At 44.3% G+C, this 24808-nt stretch overlaps 2 protein-coding genes across 7 annotated transcripts; one reads left to right on the forward strand and one right to left on the reverse strand.

Moving 5' to 3' along the window:
* The first annotated feature begins 1620 nt into the window (after positions 1-1620).
* On the forward strand, positions 1621-17956 carry myo7aa (myosin VIIAa). 5 transcript variants are annotated; one of them, XM_049726932.2, is made up of 51 exons: positions 1621-1928; positions 3147-3235; positions 5550-5663; positions 5726-5878; positions 6273-6457; positions 6525-6646; positions 6711-6853; positions 6920-7033; positions 7092-7160; positions 7222-7306; positions 7387-7463; positions 7668-7787; positions 7857-7999; positions 8057-8267; positions 8334-8469; positions 8565-8671; positions 8790-8843; positions 9096-9233; positions 9395-9553; positions 9738-9830; positions 10267-10361; positions 10432-10516; positions 10582-10800; positions 10870-10977; positions 11069-11278; positions 11339-11545; positions 11626-11802; positions 11893-11982; positions 12045-12172; positions 12296-12422; positions 12493-12612; positions 12682-12855; positions 12919-13146; positions 13235-13402; positions 13470-13587; positions 13656-13782; positions 13876-14045; positions 14124-14314; positions 14399-14523; positions 14597-14754; positions 14830-14983; positions 15060-15215; positions 15279-15384; positions 15454-15567; positions 15655-15742; positions 15816-15922; positions 15991-16176; positions 16268-16384; positions 16468-16551; positions 16672-16791; positions 16888-17956. In XM_049726932.2, exons 2-51 carry the CDS (start codon positions 3218-3220, stop codon positions 16978-16980), a joined length of 6591 nt encoding a protein of 2196 aa, XP_049582889.1. In that variant the 5' UTR covers positions 1621-1928; positions 3147-3217; the 3' UTR covers positions 16981-17956. The 5 variants fall into 5 exon arrangements, with proteins under 5 accessions (XP_049582889.1, XP_049582890.1, XP_049582883.1 ...); XM_049726933.2 differs by lacking the exon at positions 8790-8843; XM_049726926.2 differs by lacking the exons at positions 1621-1928; positions 3147-3235 and adding an exon at positions 3544-3741 and having other exon boundaries at positions 7857-8267.
* On the reverse strand, positions 17730-22412 carry gdpd4a (glycerophosphodiester phosphodiesterase domain containing 4a). 2 transcript variants are annotated; one of them, XM_049726943.2, is made up of 15 exons: positions 22315-22412; positions 22148-22241; positions 21961-22020; positions 21768-21866; positions 21601-21694; positions 21206-21351; positions 21056-21138; positions 20366-20516; positions 20059-20277; positions 19547-19704; positions 19332-19479; positions 19179-19261; positions 18959-19038; positions 18696-18829; positions 17730-18595 (listed from the first exon to the last, which is right to left on the reverse strand). In XM_049726943.2, the coding sequence occupies exons 2-14, from the start codon at positions 22160-22162 to the stop codon at positions 18723-18725; spliced, it is 1443 nt and encodes a 480-aa protein (XP_049582900.2). In that variant the 5' UTR covers positions 22163-22241; positions 22315-22412; the 3' UTR covers positions 17730-18595; positions 18696-18722. The 2 variants fall into 2 exon arrangements, with proteins under 2 accessions (XP_049582900.2, XP_068507604.1); XM_068651503.1 differs by lacking the exon at positions 18696-18829.
* Between the last annotated feature and the right edge of the window lie 2396 nt (positions 22413-24808).

Here is a 24808-nt window from a genome sequence, read left to right on the forward strand (position 1 = left end):
TTCGGACCCTTCCACTCACCAGCCTTCCACACAGAACTGAACCCGGTCCACGTGCACCAGTCCGGCAGTCTGGTGGTCTACAATCTGAGTGACCTCCACCAGGGTTTGTATTACTGCCTGCTGCAGCATGACGACGGGGGGTCCACGCTGTTCCCCTACGAGCTACACATGCAGGAAAAAGATGGTGAACGTGGTCCGAGGTCCAGGAGGGCCCTGAGGAAACAGGAAGCGGTTTCTGATGAAGTGTTTGTAGCAGCCGTGACGACGGCGGTGCTGCTCACCTTTGTGTTTGGGTTCAGCGCAGGAGCTCTGAGCAGGACGCCTCTTCTCAGGTGGGCCCTCATCTACAAGCAGTCAAATCAGACTGACCATAAAAACTCATATTTTCTCTGCATGCACTCTACTTTCAGTCCATTTCAAATTATTTTTTTAGTCCACTTGTAAATTTACGTTATGCCTACTAATCCACTCATACCGTGATTACAAAGCCATTTCTACATTTGCTGTCAAAATACATCACATTACCAAAACCGGCCAGCAGATGTCAGTGTTGTACTGTTACAAATGGTATGACTTATTTTGGACGCCTAACGTGACTTGCAGTTTTTATCGGAACCATCTAAACTCGGATATATTTGTTCCTGCAGATGTTTGAGGGCAATCACTAACCGACGACGATCACCACGGCGCCCTGACATTACTATGCCGACGCTCACCAACTGTCCTTCATCGCCATCCTCACCATCATCATCATCATCATCATCCTTACGTCCACCTGCCAAACCTCAGAGAAGTTTCCGGGACAAACGGAGTCAGGATGAGAAGGGGGAGGACAATCCCGCCGCCGCCTACCTAGAAGCCTGCGACCACGTTGATGACGAGAAAGGAAGATTAGCATTAAGAGGAGGAACTAAAGGTGAAGAGGGGAGGAGGTGGAGAAGCAAGGAGGAAGAGAAGGAAGAGCATGAAGTTCCTTCTTATGATGGGATGATGGAGAAGAATGAGAAGGAACAAAATGAAGATGACAGAAAGAACAGAAATGAAGATGAAAGAAAGAATAGGAGGGAAGATGGAGATGAAAATATAATCAGTCAGTCTTCACAATCAGACAATGACAATCAAAACCAGGAAGTAGAATCATTTTCTCGCCCGAGTCGGGTCATCCGCGTTTATCAGTATGATCAAGATGGCCACCGTTACAGCCACCTTCCCGACCCTGAGCCCGACCCCACTGCCAGAACCAAGCAGCGCTCAATCTCCCTATCCCGCCTCAACGCCATCATGGCCGCCGCTTCAGCGGGGCCCATGGACACCCCACCCCTCCCAAAAGACACTCTTTGACATAAAGTTTGAAATCAGGTCACACTCTTGAGACACTTATAATCTATTTGATCAATCAAATTAAAAGACAAACTAAGATGACTAATCTGAATTCTCAAACAAAACGAATTAAATATATTTAATATTCAATTTCTTGTACAACCAGATTAGAATCTAAAAAAACGGAATCTTGCTGTTGACTTAATAAAAAAAATAACATCCAAATCAGCTCATGTGTTTGTGTACAATGTGTGTGCGTATGTGTGTGTCTGATTACACCCCCTGTAGTGTTGTAGTGTGCCAGTAACATGGGTCAGTGACAGTGAATGAGTTGCTCACATGACGCCTTAATAGCGACGCAGAGGAAGGAGGAACAAGTTAAATGCTCTTGAAGCACACACACAAATTGGCATGACATCTTTGAAGACCGCAGGAGGACAAGGACCGGCTGGAGATTAGGTAAAGACCAAGACAAGGACATAAACGGAATGGACTGAAGACATCTGGAAGGAAGCATCTGAAGACAGAAGATAGAAAGTTTTTTTTTTTTTTCATTCCAGTGTTGGAGTCATTTTTCATAACCTGTTATTTTCATCACATCATGAACGGTGAGAAGAAGCTAAATTTAATGCACTGCATTACGCTAAGAGCCGAGTTTAATATTGACTTTTTGTTAATTTATTTCAATGTATCATGAATTTAACTTATTTGAAATATTTTGACAGGCCCCCAGATAAATCTAGATATGAGTTGACACAGCAAGATGGCAAGTACGAATAACAAATTCAGGCCAGTGTGTCCCTCAGTGGGGGGTTCAGGACAGGCAGGGGGGCTGCTGATGGAGATCCCCTCAGGCTGTGCACTGACTAGATCAGGTTCTGGGGTGTAGACAGGAAATGAATGGGACAAGTCAGCGTATTGGTGAGACACCAAAGTGGGTCAGATTGTTCTGGTTTGCCTTTGAGATGACCAGACCACATATATTGATGCAAGCTAAATGATGCTAAAAAGGAAAGCTAACGCGTTGGGCCACTTGACATTGACTAATTATCGTGTTTTCCACTTTTGCTCCATTTATAATCCATTTTAATACACTTCTAGTTCTGTTGTCATCATTGAATCTTTGTCCCTCCTCACTCTGTGGTGGCCATTTTGATGGTGTGATGGAATTTCAGATGGCTTCCAATCAAATGCTTCACTGCCCTTACACAAAGACAACATGAATGGATACATCCAAACTCCTTTCACATTGTCTGACTTTGCTCAGATGTGACTTTCAATGTGATCAAATGTAAAGCTAACATGCTAAAATATGACTTTTACTATCATGCTAACGTGATGCTAACATGATCAAATATGACTTTCATTGAGATGCTAGCATGCTAAAACAACCATCTCAAAGAACTGTATTGTTGACCCAAAGTACATTTAGTACAAAGAGAGCTTAAAAAAAAAAAACTTGTAGTCGGGTTGCTAAGAAAGTCAAAGGATCAAGCTGACAGCATATAATGGCGACATCAATTATACACACACAGTCATGCAGGCGTTTACGCACACACAAATGCACGCAAGTAACCGTAACCGTGTCCAAGCTCAATAATATATGGAGTATACACACCACAAAACAAAGAGAAAATAGATGTATATTAATTAGCTTCATTAATGTAAACTCAAATTATCATATCAGGTCATACCAGGTAAAAACGTAGGCGATGACAAAATCAGAATAAAAAATCCATTAATTAAATTTGCACACTGCTAAAACAAACGAATGACTAAAATTTTGGTAATTATGTCTTAACATGTTTGCTGGGTTTTTTTTCCAGAAGTAACACACTGCTGTTGATGTCCTGGAGCAAGAAGAACAAGAACCAGAACTTGAACCAGAAAAGGAATCATGGTCATCCTGCAGCAGGTTAGAACACACACACTAATGTGTGTGTTTGTATATGTGTGAGTGATGTGTGTTTGTTACACTCATTAGAGAGAAGACAGTCATTAAGTTGCACTGTGACATCTTTGTATTTGCTTCTTCATTTGTGCATGAGTGTGTGTCTGTGTGTGCGGTTGTGTTGTGGATGCATTGATGGACTCATCAGTCTTTCTGACAGACTAATTTGCTAGGACAGCGGCCCCATTTGATTGGGGTGCGCTTTAGTAGGGCGAGCCAATAAAATCAGGCAACACACACACACAAACACACACACACATCGTTACATATCCTGCATTGTGGACATTTGACTTGTGTGGTCACATTGAGTAGGACAGCAAGTGTTTAGTTACTTTAAAATACTAAGGAAGTTCCATTCTAATGTCGTAACCATGGCAACCACGTCAAAGAGAAGGGGCTCCAATTGGCCCCTGGAGGGCTGGGACCCCAACATACGCCGTCTGAGCTACAAGTACTCGGCGGTCATCAAGGTAAACTTTTTGTGTAGCTTAGCATTAGCATTAGCACATGGCTATCTGTCACTCTGTGACCTGTGTCTGACACCTCTATCTATATGCAAATGAGTAAATGACCGTCTCAATTATACATGCTGCTGCTTCACTTGACACGCTTATGCAATTACGAGTTTCACCCGCAGGGGGAGCTAACACGCCGTCTTCAGGCGCCTGTCTAAACATTTGAAATTGCAAGTACATTTCATTATGGTGAAATATGACTCTTATTTAATAATCAATATTTTATGTGCTGGCATAACGTGTTTATAATTAGTTTTTGTGTCATATTTTTCTAATTTAGAAGTGGGAGAAAATTTTGATTTGTTTTTATTGGATTTTTAGAGCCGGGTCATTTTTATGGAATAGTTGAAACAATTGAATGAGGTATGATATATCGTTTTGTATTATAATATTATTTAGAATGAATACATTTATAATTTGATATTTTTACAAATATTTTTGTATTTTATCCAAATAGTCAATGTTAATAATGAATCCTCACTTTTTGTGGTATTTTTTTGTGAATGCAATTCTAATCCTTTTAGCAATTTTGTGGTATTTTTTTAAATTCAAATGTAAATTATTTATTGAGTTAAATTGAATAAAATCATTATTAACAATAAAATAATAAATACATTTGAATCAACAACCCCTTTCATGAAAAACTAATGCAACAGGACTTTTTCAGTATGTTTGCATTTGATACACTCTGATGAATTACTACTGGTAAGTGAACACCTGCTTGAATAATTTATTGAAAGAAATAGATGCGCTTGCGGTGCGAAAACTGTCCTTTGGACAGTTTAATTACGACTACGTGGCTCATCAATATTACCTTTGGCGTAAAGTAAAGTATTAAAGTGAAGCATATTGATTATTTTAGAACGTTAGGTCAACATATTGGCAGCATGCGTCGTCATGGCGATAGGAGGCCACGACCAGGAGACTCACTTTAATAATGAATGCAGAGCAACCGATCGCCAATGTAAACAAACACGGGTTGATCTTTGACAACGCACACGCAATAGAGTCATCGATTTAATAATATGGGAACTTTGCAAAGGTAGTTGAAGGTTAGAGCTGGCTTTCAAGTTAAGTTTGCGTTTAAATTTAAGTGACAATTAAATGCTAGTAAAGTTTAGATGTGGATTAAAATCACTTTGCAGTTAGGTTTGAAATTGAATTTGGAGCTCAGGTCAAAACTAGATTTAAATTTGTCCTCAAATTGAGTTTTGAGTTTGGTTTTCATTTGAAAACTGGTTTAAAATTGGGGTTGCTGTCCTAGTCACAAATCCCAACTTCTTGTCAGGATGAGCTCTTAGTGTCTTCAAACCAGAAACCCAACACCTGCTGGACATACACCTCAAAGGAGGAGGCGGCTTCTTGTTGCCGATGACAACCAAGCGGAGTGTCTGGGAGTCAGATTCAACACACACACAAGAAAATAGTGATGGATGAGAAAACCAGGATGAGCTTTTGCAGTAGGTGATCAAGCCAGGAGATAAAACCCACCGTCTTCACTTTCTGAATTTTTGACGGGAACAACTGGCCTGGATCGGAACAAAACTTTTTAATCGCTAAGTGTGTGTGTGTGTGTGTGTGTGTGAAACCATGTACAAACGTCGGGACTATGTGGATCTTTACGAGAAGGATCAAGCCAAATGGGCTCTGTTCCGAAATGTCAACACTGTGGTGAAACAAAGCACGCTCTTACCGGTATGATGTGAATAATCTGCATATTTACAGTATTTATTTATTTTTAATTACGTAATTTTCTTTTTCAGGGCGACTATGTGTGGTTGGACCTAAAGACTGGTCGGGAGTTTGAGGTTCCCATCGGAGCAGTGGTCAAACTCTGTGACTCGGGACAGATCCAAGTGGTGGACGATGAAGGAAATGTGAGTCTTGGTTCATCTCCTTAAAAATTGAATCCTCAATTTTTTTTTGACTGTTCCTCCAGGAGCACTGGATCTCCCCTCAGAATGCCACCAACATCAAGCCCATGCATCCCACCTCCATCCACGGCGTGGAGGACATGATCCGCCTGGGGGACCTGAACGAAGCTGGAATCTTGCGCAATCTGCTCATCAGATACAGCGACAAGCTCATCTACGTGAGTTCAACCAAGCTGATGGAGTTCTACCTCATCAAACATCTTCTCATTCTTCAGTATCTTTTGCCTTTCTTTCCATTCCTTATTCCTCAAAAGACAAACTGTGGCGGCAGGGTAAGTCTGCGATGCCATTGGCTGAGGCTTAACGTCCTGCTTGCGGCATGTTTTAAATGTTAGATAAGCTACAAATGTATGGATACAAAAGTTAACAGATGAACGCCACTGCCTGGTGATAAACGAGACGTGCACGCGTGCATGTCGACCTTTCCAACATGGCCGCCTCTTCTCTCGTGGCCGACAGCGACACGCTCGTCTTCCACCCGAGATCCCGGACGCATGTTACATCGCACGCAGCTCTTGTCATTGTCAGATGAACTGTCCAATTTCCTTCTAGACCTACACGGGGTCCATCCTGGTGGCCATCAACCCATATCAGCTGCTCCCCATCTACACGGCGGACCAGATCCGCCTGTACACCAACAAGAAGATCGGCGAGATGCCTCCTCACATTTTTGCCATCGCCGACAACTGTTACTTCAATATGCAGAGGAACAACCGTGACCAGTGTTGCATCATCAGGTATTCCAGGAGGCTCACTTGCTTTCGTCAGGTTCCGAAACATTGCTTCTGATTTGCAACCTGATAGCGGGGAATCCGGAGCTGGAAAAACTGAAAGCACCAAGCTGATTCTACAGTTCCTGGCAGCCATTAGCGGTCAACACTCATGGATTGAGCAGCAGGTCCTGGAAGCCAATCCCATTCTGGAGGGTAGGTTACCCTGAGGGGGAGGGGGGGAGGATCTTCTGAAACCAAATCCTTGCTTGTCCCGCAGCCTTCGGAAACGCAAAGACCATTCGCAACGACAACTCGTCACGCTTCGGTAAATACATCGACATCCACTTCAACAAGAGAGGAGCCATCGAAGGAGCCAAGATCGAACAATACCTGCTGGAGAAGTCACGGGTCTGCCGGCAGGTTCGACTCACGGCTGTCAATCAAACACCATCATGATACCGTTGCTAAAACTGCTTTTGTGTGCAGGCTCAGGATGAAAGGAACTACCACATCTTCTACTGCATGTTGAAGGGCATGGCGGCGGATGAGAAGAAGAAGCTGGGCCTCAGCAAGGCCACCGACTACACCTACCTCACCATAGTCAGTCAACATCTCGATCTAAAACAATTGATGAAAAGCTAAAACGTGCTCCGTGCAGGGAAAGTGCACCGTATGCGACGGCCGCGACGACATGAAGGAATACTCCAACATACGTTCGGCGATGAAGGTAACACACTGACTTCCTGTTTGACACCTGACTTCCTGTTCAAATGTCACATTCGTTGCAGGTTCTGATGTTCACAGACAAAGAGAACTGGGAGATCTCCAAACTGTTGGCGTCCATCTTACATATGGGCAACCTGCGCTATGAAGGTCTTTTGAGAATTATTTGAAGTCAGAGTTGACCTTTGAACTCATTTTTGTTTTCGTGCCGACAATTTACGCAACGGCAGCACGAACGTACGACAACTTGGACGCCTGCGAGGTTGTACGTAGCCCGAATCTCTCCACCGCGTCAACCTTGCTGGAGGTCAGGATGCTTTGTCACTTAACACTATTGCAATACTACTACTACAAAAAATTAATTTAATTTAATTTAATTTAAAACAAATAATAAAAATAAAAATTTAAAATAAAAAATGACTAAATAAAAAATAAAATAAAATGCTAATTAATTATGATGAAAATTCAAACGTGAATGTCAACGTCATAAGATGTGTGTGTGTGCTTGCAGGTGGACGGCAAGGACCTGATGAACTGCCTGACGAGCAGGACGCTGATCACCAGAGGAGAAACCGTTTCCACGCCGCTCAGCATGGAACAAGCGCTGGACGTGCGAGACGCCTTCGTCAAGGTGCAACGCTGGAACAAATCAGAGATGTTTTCGGAATGTGATAGCTGACATTTTCGTGTGTGTGTGTAGGGTATTTACGGTCGTCTGTTCGTGTGGATCGTGGAGAAGATCAACGCCGCCATCTACAAGCCTTCGTCCTCACACAGCAAAGTCGTCAGACGCTCCATCGGACTGCTGGACATCTTTGGCTTTGAGAACTTCACCGTCAACAGGTACAAGACACGCACACACACACATATACACAACATTAAGCATGTGTGTGTCGTCAGTTTCGAGCAGCTTTGCATCAACTTCGCCAACGAGAACCTGCAGCAGTTCTTCGTGCGTCACGTGTTCAAACTGGAGCAAGAGGAGTATAACCTGGAGAACATCAACTGGCAGCATATCGAGTTCACCGACAACCAGGACGCCCTCGACATGATCGCCATCAAGCCCATGAACATCATCTCACTCATCGACGAGGAGAGCCGATTCCCCAAGGTACCATTAAACACGCTTAAATGATTAATTGAGAATCAATAATCAATAATTGTGTGTGTGTTTTAGGGTACAGACAGCACCATGTTGAACAAACTCAACTTCCAGCACAAAGTGAACACCAACTACATCCCACCCAAGAACAACCACGAGACTCAGTTTGGCATCCAGCACTTTGCCGGGGTGGTCTACTACGAAACCAGAGGTACCAACTCACGACAGGAATTGTCACTGGGTCCAATTCTTGCTTCTGTAGCGACCCAAAACTTTTGGATAATACTGCATAATTTGTTTTTTTAGGCTTCCTGGAGAAAAACCGAGACACGTTATACGGCGATATCATCCAGCTGGTTCACTCGTCCAAGAACAAGTTCATCAAGCAGATTTTCCAAGCTGATGTTGCCATGGTAACATGCATTTCCTTCCAGATAACCAAAAATGGAAATTGAACTTTTTTCCTCTCTTGCATGTTTTCCAACATCTCCTTCTGTGTGTTGTTTGCATGATTTGTTGCTTTCCTGACAGTTTCTGTGTGGTTTTGCTCCTTGTCTACATCTTCCATCCAGTCCTCTCCCGAAGGTAAAAAGTCAAAAACATGTCCGTCTTCCTTCTCTCTTTCACATGCATACTTTTACATAATAATTTGTCTTAATAATAACTTGCCAGGATTCTTTATCCTCTGCAAAGAACTGATAATAGTGCTACACACAGGCCATACTATGTTCTACCCTCACTGGACCCAGCAATATTTTTTTTTTTTACATTTAGACAAAGAGGAAGAAGCACAGGAAGGACAAACGCCACCAGCTTTATGTGTGTGTGTGTTTTTAGGGGGCCGAAACCAGGAAGCGTTCTCCCACTCTCAGCAGTCAGTTCAAAAAATCTCTGGAGTTGCTGATGAGAACGTTGAGTGTGTGTCAGCCGTTTTTCGTCCGCTGCATCAAACCCAACGAGTACAAGAAGCCCATGGTGAGTCCCTGTGTGTGTGATTTTTTTGATAATTTAAATATACCATAATGTCTGATAGATTTTCTAGCTAGCTGTAACGTCTTCTAACATGTAACAGCAACTTCCTACATGGAATAATTTTTTACGCACAAACTGTGATACCTTAATTGTGTGTGTTCCAGCTGTTTGATCGGGATTTGTGCGTGCGCCAGTTGAGGTACTCAGGGATGATGGAGACCATCCGCATCCGCCGCGCAGGCTATCCCATCCGCTACACCTTTGTGGAGTTTGTGGACCGCTACCGTGTTCTCATGCCTGGAGTCAAGCCGGCCTACAAGCAGGTAGCGTCAGATTACATCGATGCCGTTGAACACAAACGATGCAGAAACACATGTTGACTGACGATATAACAGTCATAGATTATTTGTCTTCTGCATAGATCAATCAATATCAGTGCCGTATTGATGAGCTGAGAGCTACTAAAAGGCGCAATGGAGTGATATTATCGGCATGTGCTTCTTCCAGGAGGATCTGAGAGGAACCTGCCAGAGGATCGCTGAGGTTGTGCTCGGTCGAGACGACGACTGGCAGATGGGAAAGACCAAGATCTTCCTCAAGGTGATATGTTATTGTTTCTTTTGCATGAACGCAACTGATTGGGAATAATCCCAAAACAGGAAGTAGTCCGTGTTGGTGTTTCCCAGTCTTTGTGTGTTTGGGCTTCAGGTGAGCTAGCTAATATTTTCTCGTTTTATCAGCTGATCAGTATTGTGTCAGGGTTTCCGTTCTCTTTCGCATAGAGTGACACATTTGGTGAAGTTGACTTTGTGTTTCCATACAAGTCTGCGGACTGCTTTCAGGAAGCCTGACAGGAAGTAGAAAGAGCAGGAAGGAGCTTCATGCGCTCTTTCCTGACAGGAAACTGACAGACAAACCGCAATGCAAAGGGTGGAATGATAAGAAAGGACTTATTTTAGAGATTTGCAATTTTAAATCAGGGCCTATGTACTGAATGGTCTCCACGGAAACGGCTATTGAGTTATTGGTTCCTCAGGACCATCATGACATGCTGCTGGAGATCGAGAGAGACAAGGCCATCACTGACAAGGTCATCCTGATCCAGAAGGTGGTGCGAGGTTTCAAGGACAGGTAGGGTCCTGCATCCATGATTTCCATCATTTCTGTGAATTCAGCGGCTCTTCTATCTATGTACCATCAGATCAAACTTCTTAAGGATGAGGAAGTCGACTATGCTGATCCAGAAGACTTGGCGAGGATATCAGTGCAGAAAGAACTATGGAGCTGTGAGGATCGTTGTGTGTCATCCGGTCCTGATGTCGTCCCTAAATCCTGGTTCTTGTCCTTTCAGATGCGGGCCGGCTTCTCTCGCCTCCAGGCTTTGGTGCGCTCTAGGAAGTTGTGTGCGTCGTACCATGTGGCTCGCCAGCGCATCAGCGGGTTCCAGGGTCGATGCCGAGGCTTCCTGGTCCGCCGGGCCTTCAGACATCGACTGTGGGCCGTCATCACCATCCAGGCGTACACTCGAGGGATGATTGCACGGAGACTCTACCGGAGGCTCAGAGGCGAGGTACAAGACTTTTTTCTATGGTCTGACCAAAATTGGAACTTACTTGGATTCTCTTCTACCTTGCCTCAGTACCGAAGACGCCTGGAGGCTGAGAAGATGCGTTTGGCTGAGGAGACCAAGCTGAGAAACCAGATGTCTGCCAAAAGAGCCAAGGCGGAAGCGGAACGCAAACATCAGGCACGTCTTCAGAATTTCAATTGGCCCAACTGCTGTTGCAATCTCCAGAAAAAGTAAGATTTCCCATTTGAAATCATCATTTCCTCTGCAGGAGCGTCTGGTCCAGCTGGCCAAAGAGGATGCCGAGCGTGAGAAGAAGGAAAAGGAGGAAGCAAGAAGGAAGAAGGAGATGGTGGAACAGATGGAGCGAGCCCGTTTGGAGCCTGTCAACGACTCGGACATGGTGGACAAGATGTTCGGCTTCCTGGGGAGCACCAGTTCCTTTCCTGGCCAGGAGGGACAAGCTCCTGCTGGATTTGAGGTCAGTTAAGTGCTTAAAAACCGGGACTTCACTGGACTGATCTCTCCACCTCAACCACAGGACTTGGAGCGAACCCACCGGGAGCTAGAGGAGGAGGACTTGGACGAGGCTCTTCCCCTGCCGGAGGACGACGACGAGGAGGATCTATCGGAGTACAAGTTTGCCAAGTTTGCCGCCACCTACTTCCAGGGAACCACCACGCATACGTACGCCCGCCGACCACTCAAGCAGCCTCTGCTTTTTCACGACGATGAAGGAGACCAGCTGGTGGGCCAACGATGTCACGTCCAATCAATTTATCAGTTCTTGAAATGATAATGACCATGTGTACCTCAACCTGGTTTTAGGCGGCTCTGGCCGTGTGGATCACGGTGCTGAGGTTCATGGGGGACCTGCCTGAGCCCAAGTACCACACGGCCATCAGTGACGGGAGTGAGAAGATTCCGGTCATGACCAAGATCTACGAGACCCTCGGGAAGAAGACATACAAGAGGGAGCTGCAGGCTCTTCAGGGAGAGGTAGAGGTGAGGCTGGAGAGACGAGCTTCTCATGAAATTCCAGGATTAAGCACACATCATCTCAGTTCTGTCCCAATTCTGTTTCGCCATCTCCAGACTCCTCAACCCGACAGTCATCGCAAGAACAGCATTCGACACAAGCTAGTGTCGCTTACCCTGAAGAAGAAATCCAAGATCACAGAAGAGGTAGGCGGAAAGATCTTTGCCTTTTTCTCGATGCAGAGTTCAAAACCATGAACCACTTTCAGGTAACGAAGCGACTCAACGATGGCGAGCATGGTCTCCATGGCAACAGCATGCTGGAGGACCGCCCGACGTCAAACCTGGAGAAACTTCACTTCATCATCGGTAACGGAATCCTGAGGCCAGCGCTGAGGTAAAAAACAGCACCAAGATTCGATCCGGACTGGAATAGGATTTAGGATCCAAAGAACCTGGATCAATCTGGACTTACCTTGGAAGACTGGGCTCAGTGATGTCGATGTTGTCTGTGCATTAGGGATGAGATCTACTGCCAGATCTGCAAACAGCTAAGTCAGAATCCATCCAAGAGCTCACACGCTCGAGGTTGGATCCTCATCAGTTTGTGCGTCGGCTGCTTCGCGCCATCCGACAAGTTCCTCAAGGTCAGGACAAAGACTTTCATCAAGTTACCAGAATAGTGCCAATGTGGTGTTGTGTCGCATTTATCTGCAGTACCTAAGGAACTTCATTAACAGCGGACCACCAGGTTACGCTCCATACTGTGAAGAACGACTGAGAAGAACTTTCGTCAATGGAACCAGAACGCAACCTCCATCCTGGCTGGAGCTACAGGTACATACAAAAACGTTGGCTGGGTTGGAAATGTATTCATCCAAATTTTGTCGTTAAATATAAATCCAGGCAACCAAGTCCAAGAAACCCATCATGCTACCGGTGACGTTCATGGACGGAACCACCAAAACGCTGCTGACGGACTCGGCGACCACTGCCAAGGAGCTCTGCAACACATTGTCCGACAAGATCAGCCTTCAAGATCGATTTGGCTTCTCACTCTACATTGCGCTCTTTGATAAGGTTGAGCAGCACGTTCAAAAGTTTCTTCCTGAAGGTTTTCACCATTCCGATGGTGTCGTGTAGGTGTCGTCTTTGGGCAGCGGGAACGACCACGTGATGGATGCCGTGTCACAGTGTGAGCAGTACGCCAAAGAACAAGGAGCCCAGGAGAGGAACGCACCCTGGAGGCTGTTCTTCAGGAAGGAGATCTTCACACCGTGGCACTGCGCCTCCGACGACACGGTCGCCACCAACCTCATCTACCAGCAAACGGTCCGGGGCGTCAAATTTGGAGAGTACCGTTGCGACCGGGTGAGTGATTCTTTTCTGGAAACAAAAAAGCCTCTTCTTGTCATCTTAATCCAAACCTTGAGTCAAGAACCGACTTCTGTTATCCTAGGAGGACCTAGCAGAACTTGCGGGCCAGCAGTACTACGTGGACTACGGCTCAGAGGTCCTGCTGGAACGCCTGCTGAGTCTCATCCCGTCCTACATCCCTGAAAGAGAGATCAGCACGTCCAGGACGGTGGAGAAGTGGGCTCACTTCATCATGGCGGCACACAAAAAGGTGCGCCTCCTAAATCGTTATTTCCGTTAGCAGAGGAACCAAATGCTGTTCTCTCTTTGTTCTTCAGGGCATCTACATACAGAAGAGGTTTGATGCCCAGAAGGTGAAAGAGGAAGTGGTGGACTTTGCACGCCACAAGTGGCCTCTGCTCTTCTCTCGGTTCTATGAAGCCTTCAAGTTTTCTGGTGAGAATCAAGTCCCAGTTTCACCATCAAGTATTGATCCCTGATGATTTGGTTTCTATGCTCAATAGGTCCAAGTCTACCCAAAAACGACCTCATCGTCGCTGTCAACTGGACCGGCGTTTACTTTGTTGATGAGCAGGAGCAGGTCTTGCTAGAACTGTCCTTCCCAGAAATCACTGCGGTGTCCAGCACCAGGTAAGGCATGCCGGGAATTGTAGTCCATCCTGGGACCTGTTGAAGTTAGCTTGGAGACTGGAAACTAACGATTAATGTTTGTTGTTCTTTAAGGGGCGGGAAGTTGCAAAGTCAGAGCTTCACGTTGGCGACCATCAAAGGAGAAGAGTATACCTTCACCTCCAACAATGCCGAGGACATCCGCGACCTGGTAGTGACCTTCCTGGAAGGCCTGAGGAACAGGTCCAAGTTTGTCGTGGCACTACAGGACAGTCCCAACCAGAGTATGATCTCACTGGACTTGGTGATGTGTTTGAGAAGCCCGCAAAGAGGTCACAAGCTATCTTCTGACTGTTTGGCAGATGGGGAACCATCTACGTTCTTGAGTTTCCAGAAAGGAGACCTGATCTTGCTAGACCAGGACACCGGTGAGCAGGTTCTTAATTCAGGTTGGGCACATGGCGTCAATGAGAGGACCAATCAGAGAGGAGACTTTCCAGCCGACTCGGTCTACGTCCTGCCCACCATGACGCGACCGCAGCAAGACATTGTGGTGAAATAAAACGACCTGGAATTGTTCCGAATCAACCGGGAGACGACTTGTTATTGATTATGCTGATGTCATCTAACCAATCAGGCCCTGGTTACCATGACGCCAGATCAGAGGCAGCAGTCAGTAAGGGTTTCACAACTTGTCCTGCCGGACACTGAAGACTCCATCAAACCTTACACACTGGAGGAGTTCTCCCATGACTACTTTAGGTACCTGCACGTTGACAGTCATGAAACCCCAACACACTTGAGTGTCGTAATATAATCGATGTTCTTGCTGCAGGCCTCCCCCAAAACACACTCTGAGCAGGGTGATGGTCACCAAGAATCGAGGTAAGGACAAATTGTGGAGCTGCACCAGGGAGCCTCTCAAACAGCCACTACTAAAGAAGGTGATCCACCACGAGGAGCTCGCTCAGGAGGCCTGCATGGCCTTCATTGATATCCTTTTCCATCATAAACCAGATTGTTCCAATACCAATCAGAAGCAAAAACGTTCCTTAACACGTGTCCTACCTATGATGAAGTACATGGGCGACTACCCATCCAAACGCACTCGGTCAGTTAACGAGTTGACGGACCAGATCTTCGAAGGCACGTTGAAGGCAGAACCCCTGAAAGACGAGATTTTCTGTCAGATCATCAAGCAGTTAACGGACAACCATGTCAAGTACGTGCTCATCTTTGACGTCCATGAAGCTGACCTCCTCTAACGTCTTGACTTCCGGAACTGTGTGTGCCTGCAGGTACAGCGAGGAGAAAGGCTGGGAGCTTCTGTGGCTGTGTACCGGCCTCTTTCCTCCAAGCAACGTTCTGCTGCCGCACATCCAGCGCTTCCTACAGTCAAAGAGACAACACCCGCTCTCAGCCGACTGCATGCACAGGCTGCATAAAGCTTTACGGTAAAGTTCCATCCCAATGATGGGCCAATGAAAAAATAACGTGTCTTCAATGTGGACCATCAGAAACGGATCCAGGAAGTACCCACCCCATCTGGTGGAAGTGGAAGCCATCCAGCACAAGACTACGCAGATATTCCACAAGGTTTACTTCCCGGACGATACGGACGAGGTGGGACGTGTGCACAAGTCAAGAAAACAGGAAACATCATGTTGTGAAGATCATAAATGATCTGTGCAGGCTTTCGAGGTGGAGTCCAGCACCAAAGCCAAGGACTTTTGTCAGAACATCTCCACCAGACTGCTGCTTAAATCCCCAGAAGGCTTCAGTCTCTTTGTCAAAATCTCAGACAAGGTCCTTTTTTTTTACTTCTCTTCAAAACAGGATCAGATTAATTTTGTGTCTTACTCAGATTAATTTAGCTCTACCATTGTGTGTCAGGTGATAAGTGTTCCAGAAGGAGACTTCTTCTTTGACTTTGTCCGACATTTGACGGATTGGATCAAGAAATCGCGGCCGGTGAAAGACGGTATAAATCTTTCGGCAGATTTTTAAGACAGATCCCGAAGTGACTCAACAAAATCTTCTTATTTACCCTATAGGAGCTGTTCCTTCTCTGACCTATCAGGTATTCTTCATGAAGAAGTTATGGACCAGCACTGTCCCAGGGAAGGACTCCTTCGCCGATTCCATCTTCCACTACTACCAGGTGAGTCCTGTTTGGCAGAAGACGAGCAAAGAAAGAGAATTTGATTTTGTCATGACACCTCTGAGCAGGAGCTGCCCAAATACCTGCGTGGCTACCACAAGTGTTCACGAGATGAAGTCTTCCAGCTGGCGGCGCTCATCTACCGCGTCAAGTTCGAGGACGACAAGTCCCACTTTCCGACCATTCCCAAGATGCTGCGTGAGCTGGTCCCTCAGGATCTCATCCGCCAAATGTCCCCAGATGATTGGAAGAGGGTAAACCTGGAAATTCCTTAATATTTTTAAGATGAAGAGACTTTTTTGTTTTTAGCTTATGTTGGATTTCCATTTTGTGTGTGTGTGACAGTCTATAGTGGCCTTCTTCAACAAGCAAGCCGGTAAATCCAGAGAAGAAGCCAAGTTGATGTTTCTTAAAATCATTTACAAATGGCCGACATTTGGCTCCGCCTTCTTTGAAGTTAAGGTAAAAACGGAAAGCGCCTGCTTATGTCACTTCATCTCTTCAACCCAATGCTGCTTCATGCTCATCGTGATTTTTGTCTTCAGCAAACCACAGAGCCCAACTACCCGGAGATCCTCCTGATCGCCATCAACAAACATGGAGTCAGTCTCATCGATCCAAAGAACAAGGTTTGATTAATTTGACAGAAAATTAACAAGATTGCTAAATAACAGTAATTGGAAATTTTGAATGAGAATAAACCAAAATGGGTTGGATCTTAATCTGATGTCATTGTTTTGTTCCGACAGGACGTTCTGATCACTCATCCCTTCACCAAGATCTCCAACTGGAGCAGCGGGAACACGTACTTCCACATCACCATCGGAAACCTCGTCAGGGGAAGCAAACTTCTCTGCGAGACTTCCCTGGTGGGTCACAAAGTATTTCATAGGAAAAAAAAAGTCAATCAAAAAAAAAAATCATAAACTCGGACTTACAGCATTTGTGATCGTCATTCCTCTCAGGGCTACAAGATGGATGACCTGCTGACGTCATACATCAGCCAGATGTTGACCGCCATGAACAAGCAGCGGTCTGAGCGCACTCACACCAAGTGAACGTCTTATTGGCAGGAGGCCGCCGAGCTCGCCCGCCTGCTGCGCCCCATTGGCCAGCACTGCAGCTGGGGGCGGACCTTCAGCCACCAGGTGTGGTGGATGAGTCAACGACCTTCTGTCAGCTCAGAACCCTGGAAGCTCCCCGGGGAGAGTTCGGTCGAAAGTGAAAGTGATGACGACCCTGGCGAAGGTCCCAGCAACTACAAGCGTTACCGTGACGACGAGGATGAGTCGTCCAGTGAGGATGACTACCTCTAAGGCACACTTTGTAAAGTGTGCTAACTGGTCCATGCTAAGCTAACCTTCATTTTTTTGTTAAGCTTGGCTTTTGAACAAGAATTCTTCCTTGAAACAAAAAAAATTAACATGTTACTATGAAATACTATTTGTCAATTTGTAATTTTCTATTTGACCAGACTTACAGGCACAAACTCTGCCGAGTAACAAGTAGCATCTTTTCTCAAGCATGTCATGTGATCAAGAAATTCTTTGACAATAGTATTAAGCAACTATAAGTTCGGAAACTGGCTTCATCAACATAAATTAAAATGAGCAACAAAACAAAATGTCACGAGACCAGACAATACTTTTGTATTAATAGACATGTTTGATTTAGCATGTTAGCATCCTAGCTCAGATTTTGGTCTTAATTCACTTGGTGACCTAAATTTTATTTGCCTCAAACAAAACATTTCACTGTGCCAAACTTTTCATATAGTTTTGTTGCTGGGTTTTTTCAGCGCAAAATATTTAATAGTATTTAATCAGTATAAAATCTTAATTGTACTCACAAAGGGGGAGCAGACCACGTATTTAAAGAATAATGTCTTATGTTGGTGGTACTCGTTTTTTTTTTTGTTTGGTTTTACTCTGTACAGTAATATTTTCTTTGCAGTGTCGTCTTTGGATCTCATCACTCTTGTTAGCCTCTGCTAAACACTAGCCACAAATAAACAATAAAAAGTGCTCCAAACCACTCAAAATGGCTTTTTTTTTCATGACAGCTGACTTGTTAATTTTATTTTGTGGAAATGACGAGAAAAAATAAAATCTCACTTGACCAACACATTCAGAGTCGCTAAAGTTCCACTCAAATGTTGAAATACATGACTGCTTTACAGTTGGCGTCATTTCCTCGAAATTTTTGTTGGGTCAGGCATTTATTTCATAACAGCACCCCCAAAAAAACTCATAAAATGACGTCGGCTTTACTAATTTGGCACAAAACGGAGAATTTCCGTTCCAAACATGACCTACATTCACTTTGTAGATCAATATGAACTAATTAGCTACCTTGAGGCGCTTTCAGTTGTACATTCACTTTGTCAGTCCATCGAGCAGCGTCCATTAAATCCCACCAGTTCCAAAGTTTTTGGTCTAATGCAATTGGTACCTGTACAAATTGAGGAGAAAAAAAAAAAATAGTTTCGTCTTCTCCATCAGCTTTGAGTCCATCCCGTCCAGAAGACAAGAAGCAGCTGATGAATGTAGACGAAAGTTTATGCTAAGCGAAGTCGTCACTCCTCGACGATGGTGGGCAGATGAAAGTGCGCCGGCGTCGTGAGCTGGTCCTGTGCGGCATTAACACTGGAGATGGACCAGACGTCGCTCAGCTCTGGAAAAGTTCAAGAGAGGTCAGCGACATCATCTGTGATATCAATCATGGATGTCGACCTGGAGATCCCCGGCGTAAATGAAGTGACGAGGGAGCATACAAGGTTTGGACATGCGGGGAGGGGGGCTCATGCGGGGTGCGATGGGTTGAAGACCAAGGAGAGGGAGATGAGGGATCCGCTAGTGGGGTCAGAGTGGAAAGGGCTCCAGCGACTGCAGAAGGGCTCCAAGGAGTCTAACGTACAACACATACAGCAAACACATTTAGACACACGGGCATAGGAGCATGCAGGGATCGCCATTTTTTTTTTTTATTCTGCTAATTGTAATTAAAAATAAATTCAGAGACAGAACGTCGTCATACCTGTCCTGAATTTGCTGTATGGTCCATTTTCGTGCGCCTGACGACTGCCAGACAAGTAGGGCAGACCTCTCTCTCGCCACCTTTAGCACACACACATTTATTTGTTGTATTGTGTCTTCATAAAAATGATGATGAATACATACACAAGAATCCATGTTCATGACTCAACATCACTCAGCCGCAACATCTAAGTTGAATTTTTGTGTTGGTATGTACGCACCAATGGAAAATGAAAATGGAGACGACCAGGACTGCAGAAATGACATCGGTCAGAATCCAAATCATGTTGTATTCCTCAGGAGTCTGGAAGGAGATAAATATGAAGATTCTCACCACAGACCAAATGTTGGCCGATGTTGTGTTAAGTGTTCACCATGAGAAAGAGAGGCTTGCGGATTTTGGCCAGGATGTGTATGGAGTTGGTGGTAACCGATTGCGCTCCGGCACACCAAGCTAGCGTGTAGAGCCACGGCTGGCTAATCACAAACAAGTTGGTGCTGATATTCGCTGAGCCGTACTTGCTGCGGACACGTCAAGAGAGATGTTAGCGGGCTCTCCAGCTAATGCGGTTTTGTCCTTGGCACGTACCTGATCTGTTGTTGTGACATCTTGCTGTAGTGCAGATTGAGAGTGGCGATGTGCTCGTTCATCAGCTTCTGAATGGAGAGGCGCTCTGCTGACGTTTGCACCAGATCGGGGGCAGCGGCGTGTACCAGATGCCGGTCATTGGATGAAAGCCAAAGCACCTGCACAAAAAGGAAAAATGCATTGAAAAAAAAATGCCAGGAAGGAAAATCATTTTTAATATCAGATAAAAAAAAAAGTGTTTAACTTGTTATCTATTTTTTGTTTTGCTTTTTACTATTATTAATTAATTTGTATTTATTCATATTATTTCTATACTTTTATATTATTTTTTATTTATTATATTTATTTTGTTTTGCTTTTTACTATTGTTAATTAATTTTTATTTATTTACATGATTTATATATTTTTATATTATTTTTTATTATTATATTTATTATTTATCATTTAATTTATATTTATTACATTTATTTTCCTTTAGCAACAATGCTAGCACCATTTGCGACGATGCTAACCTGAGAAGAGTTGATATGGGCCAACACCACCTGCAGGGTGACGTTGGTGTACGATTTTTCATAAGGGTGTCCAGACGGCGGCGTGTGCAGGTCAAAAAGAACGCGTCGGCCGCTGCGCGACGCCACGTCCAGGAAGTCGGCCAACAAGGGAATGGATTGGTTCTTCGCCTGCTTGCGGTCTGCCTCACTCAGGGAAGACGCGCTGCCAAATGGATCCTTCTGTAACAGAGAAAAAAAAAATCCTTCAGAATCGGAATCTCATGCTACAAATCAGATTTTATCCATTTTGTGTGCAGGTTTTTCTTACAGATAAGAACCATTCGCCAGCGTTCAGCTGCTGTAGCTCAGCCCAGGTGAACATGGAGGCTTCCAAGTGCGTTCTGTTTGGGAAAACCTCGGCGACGTTGGTGGTTCTCCTCAGGGTCAAGTCGTGCATCAGGAAGGGAACGCCATCATAGCTGCAGAGCGCAAACACAACAATAATAAACATTTACGATTACCACAATATTCTTATTAATAAAGAATTATATTGACTTGTGCCGAGGAACTGCGATTAGACAAAAGTAGTGCTTTGACGCCATTTTGGTGCCGAGGAACTATAGTGGCGTAAGATGAAGAGCGTCATCAAATTAGCATACAAATACATAAAGAAGACAATCACAAGCCTAATTTACTCGAGCTAACTCCAAAAACTCATTTGGGGCACTCGCCACTTTAAAGCAACACCGAGGCCCGCGCCGTGCTAATAATCCTGTTTTGTTTTCCGGCCGTGATGCGGTGCGCTAACCCGCCAGGAGTTGTTGGCGCGAGAGAGGGCTAAATGGATTAGCGTGGCGCTAATCATCTTAGTGACCTGGGCAACACGCTAGCATCAGGGCACAGCATATCCGCTCAATCGCCACCCACGAGGCTTTGGCGTTAATTTTAGCAGCCAGAGAGAACATAAGCTGACCCCAATCCTGTATTTGTTTGGCATAAAAGTGAAAAAGCGTAGTACCTAATAGTCACATCAGTCTCCAGTCCATCTCCTCCAGCCTCCACCGCCTTCTCAAAGGACATGAGCGTGTTCTCTGGAGCCAGCTGACCCAAAAGAACCACAAGAATCACTCCTGACCCTTCGTACATGGGAGTGCCTCGGCCGTCTCACCATGGGCGCCCCCCTGTGTCCGATGAGTGTCGGGGCGGCTCCCAGCGTGGCCTCCTCTCTAATGCACGGCGAGTACATCCCCAACGGGACCAGGTAGAGAGAGAACAGACCGGACAGGTAGAGGCCAAGAACAGCAACCTGACGCACTGGCGGGGAAGATTTTTGTTTCGATTATAAAATGCAGTATGTTAAAAACAAACAAGAAGAAATTTACATTGCGTAACTTTAGTGTAGTACCACGTTATGCCACTAGATGAAGCCAGGCAGCATTTGAGGCTCTATAAAATGTATGCTTTGTTTTAAACATATGTCAAATTCCCTGTTGATTGAATAACATCTGATTTGATAATGTTAAAAAGCTATTTATAAACCCACAGACCAGTATGATAGCATACCTCTCTTGTTCATGCGGAAGAAATGTAAAGCGACGGGCCAGGAGATAGTCAACATGACAAAAACGGCAGCGACGTGGAGCACAGGTGCCGTGACCTGATGACGGATAACACAATGAGCCACTGATGAGTAAGTCTTTTTTTTTTTTTTTTTTTTTTTAAATGTCAACCTGAAGAGAAAGCAGCAGCGTGGTCCATTCATTGCTCCACAGGTGGGACACGATGATCATGGCGAGCATGTAGAAAGCCAAAGTCACCATGATGCCAGTCTGACACAAGTGGTAACCAATTTATCAGTTAATACAAAATATATATGATGAATAAAATAACTTCTTTTTTTTTTTTTTTTTTTAAATAATCTACCTTGTGGCTCCAGTGAAGGTACAACCGTTGGCTCTCAGACAGAAGACACACGGCCAACACCTAAGTGATATTTATACATCTCACATTATTGTTATTTAGACAAATAAAACACATTTAAAAAAGTTCTTTACTGTTTTTTTTTTTTTTGGTATGATCCTTTTGAAATATTTTTGTGAGCATATCATACCAGCAGGAGCGCCATGTACGTGAAGAGTGCAGCAACCACCACAAGCAAAACCAGCGACCACGGGAACCAGAAGCCAAAAATGCCAAAGCTGAACCTACGATGGGAAGCCAAAATTAAATCTCTGTTTGGAGGACAAAAATAGTTTGTGTGTCATGCTGAGAACTCACCAGTCAAAGTCATTGTAGTCATTTTGGGCTTCGATCCAAAAATATAGGAACACAAAGCTCACCAAGAAAGTGAGGATCAGGAGGCCGAAACTGCTGCACTCCACCTTGAATACAAAAAATAACAAACCTCAATTTAAATTGGAATTGTATTTAATTTACTGAAAAAAAAATCTAGTCAAATAATTTTGAAATCAACAAATTGATTTAATATGAAATAAATGATTTTTTTTAATTGTGAAAATTAATATTGTGTCTATACCTTGCTGCAGCAGCACTCTCCCGGCTGGACTCGAGCTCTCTGGTACCGTCGCCATTGGCAACCGTACAAGCCGGCCAGGCAGGAGACAAAGGGCTGGTGTTCATACCTGAAAACAGACCCCGACACGTTGGGGCGCGCTCACGAGTGGACCGAAGCGAGCTTGACGACGGGGCTACCTTTGCAGCAACTGCCGCCGCACCACCTTGAGCTTCCCCAGCTTCGAAACGGTCACGGGACACCCTCAGCCGTCGGCCAGCATCACACGCCGACGAGGATGCGCCACAGACTCCAAATGTCTCCACTTTGGAATCTTCACCTGAGAAAACAAGTCACTAACATCATCTTTTCTGACTTCCTCTTCAAAGTGGTGCATGGGTCCTTGAATGCATCCTGCAAGCTGATTCAAGTGGAGTCTTTGCACGTTGCTATGGCAACCGTGACATCACGTTTTTACTGCTGCTGCTGGGAAGGAGGGAGGAGACGACAGAGTGGCAGATGGATGAATAAAGATCGGCAGGAGTTGTAAAAAAAAAAAAAAAAAATGGTGATGAACATGCGATAAAACTCAAAGAGGTCTGCAAAGAATTTTCTCTGAGGCTGATGAGAACAAAAAATTAAATCCAAATTAGACATTTTCCTCATAAAATACAACCAATATGCATATAGGAGCTCAAAATTGAAGTACATTCGATTGTGCGGACGCTAGTAGGAGACAGGACGCATGATACAATGGTCCTCTGTGTTTGTGTGTGTGTGTGTGTGTGTGTGTGTTTGTTTGCATTGCTGTTAATTTCTGTAGCTACGTTGTGTGAGAGAAACATTAAGTGATTGTAATTAAAAATGAATACGTTAACAGACTTAAAAGTGGGATTTTAGTAAGCTCCTTACAACAAACGAACGGGCGCTTGATTTGTTGTGAGCCTATGATGACAAAAAAAAAAAAGTAGAAGATAAAAGAGTACAAAGAGATAGATAGAGTAAAGAGTTAACAAGAGGAAATAAAAGACAAGAGTTCCAAGTGTGAAAAAAAAATTCCAGTTGCGAACTTGGCAGCTACTCGCTGCATGGCCAATTAAGCAATTTAGGTGTGTTGGAATGTCTGTCGTTTGGAGACAATGGATGGCTGGTAAATAAAATAAAATATATATGTATAAACAAGATCAGAAACTGATCGACTGTTTTGCTGAGTAACTTGAAATGAACTATGATCAGATCCACAAAAACATCTCAAAGCCAAGAACAAAAAAAGACACAGGGAAGTTGAATATAATTTCCAGTTTGATATCATTTTCTTTAAGTCTGATGGGCACTTTGAAATGCCTGCTTTGATAATGCAGCAAGTGACGCCAGTTTGATTCAGCAACATGAAGATTGGTAGAAAGGTCTCACATGAGCTGTGCAGACGCGGAAAAGAAAAGTGTGAAAAATGGATAAGAACAAAAATCTGCCAACAAAGACAAATTCACTAAACATCAAATCTGGTAGACCGACAAAAAAAAATAAATAAAAAAATGGCAAGAGACAGAAATCATTTTGATTTAATTCATTGCATATTTCTATTTAAACTTGATGCAATATTATGCGCAAATACATTTCTGAATGTGCACTTTTTATATCTACCTAAATAAAGCAATTTCTTGCCGTTTCATGAGCGCTAACAATTAGATGACGTAAAATCAGCAGAGATTCACGCAGTTAGCTAAACAGTAAAGTATATGAACAGTCGTCATTTTTGCGGCACAATCGTTTGTTTACCCTGCACAACGTTAACCGGCTTGTTCGACGTTTAAATATCAATAAATGACAATAAGCGAGCACGATTCTAAATTTTAGCAAGAGAAATGTTCAGAAATCATCCTTACCGAAATGCACCACCGACTGACGCTGCTGTTGTATTTCGATGAGATCCAAGCGCGCCGCCGCCGCAGTGGCCGAGTGCCCGTGCGCGTCGAGGAAGGGCGCGCGGATACTGCCACCTTGAGATGATGGTGAAGAAAAACTTTTTTTTTTTTTTTTTAACTATTGAACACAAAATATATAAATATGAGATTCGGGGTGCGTTCCACCTTAACAAATCTTGAAAAAAAAGGTGCTATATATCAAAATTAAATCAGGTTTGGAAACCGTTTGAAATAATTCGAACCATTATCACGTACCTTCAGGAGGAGAACTTAGGAACCTCTGGTATGTGTTATTGCGGTGATGCAAAATACATATTTGACAATATGACGCATT

The sequence above is a fragment of the Syngnathus scovelli genome, chromosome 7 (assembly GCF_024217435.2).
Source record: "Syngnathus scovelli strain Florida chromosome 7, RoL_Ssco_1.2, whole genome shotgun sequence".
Lineage (NCBI taxonomy): Eukaryota > Metazoa > Chordata > Actinopteri > Syngnathiformes > Syngnathidae > Syngnathus > Syngnathus scovelli.

Bases quoted from the DNA above. Each gene is read 5' to 3' on its own strand.
- myo7aa (XM_049726926.2), top strand. From the start codon at position 3,643: ATGGCAACCACGTCAAAGAGAAGGGGCTCCAATTGGCCCCTGGAGGGC. The intron at 9,831-10,266 runs GTGATATGTTAT...TTGGTTCCTCAG, and splicing joins AGACCAAGATCTTCCTCAAG to GACCATCATGACATGCTGCT. The intron at 10,801-10,869 runs GTACAAGACTTT...ACCTTGCCTCAG, and splicing joins ACCGGAGGCTCAGAGGCGAG to TACCGAAGACGCCTGGAGGC.
- gdpd4a (XM_049726943.2), bottom strand. The intron at 21,352-21,600 runs GTATGCTATCAT...CTTCCCCGCCAG, and splicing joins CTTCCGCATGAACAAGAGAG to TGCGTCAGGTTGCTGTTCTT. The intron at 19,039-19,178 runs GTGCGTACATAC...TGTGTGCTAAAG, and splicing joins TCCATTTTCATTTTCCATTG to GTGGCGAGAGAGAGGTCTGC.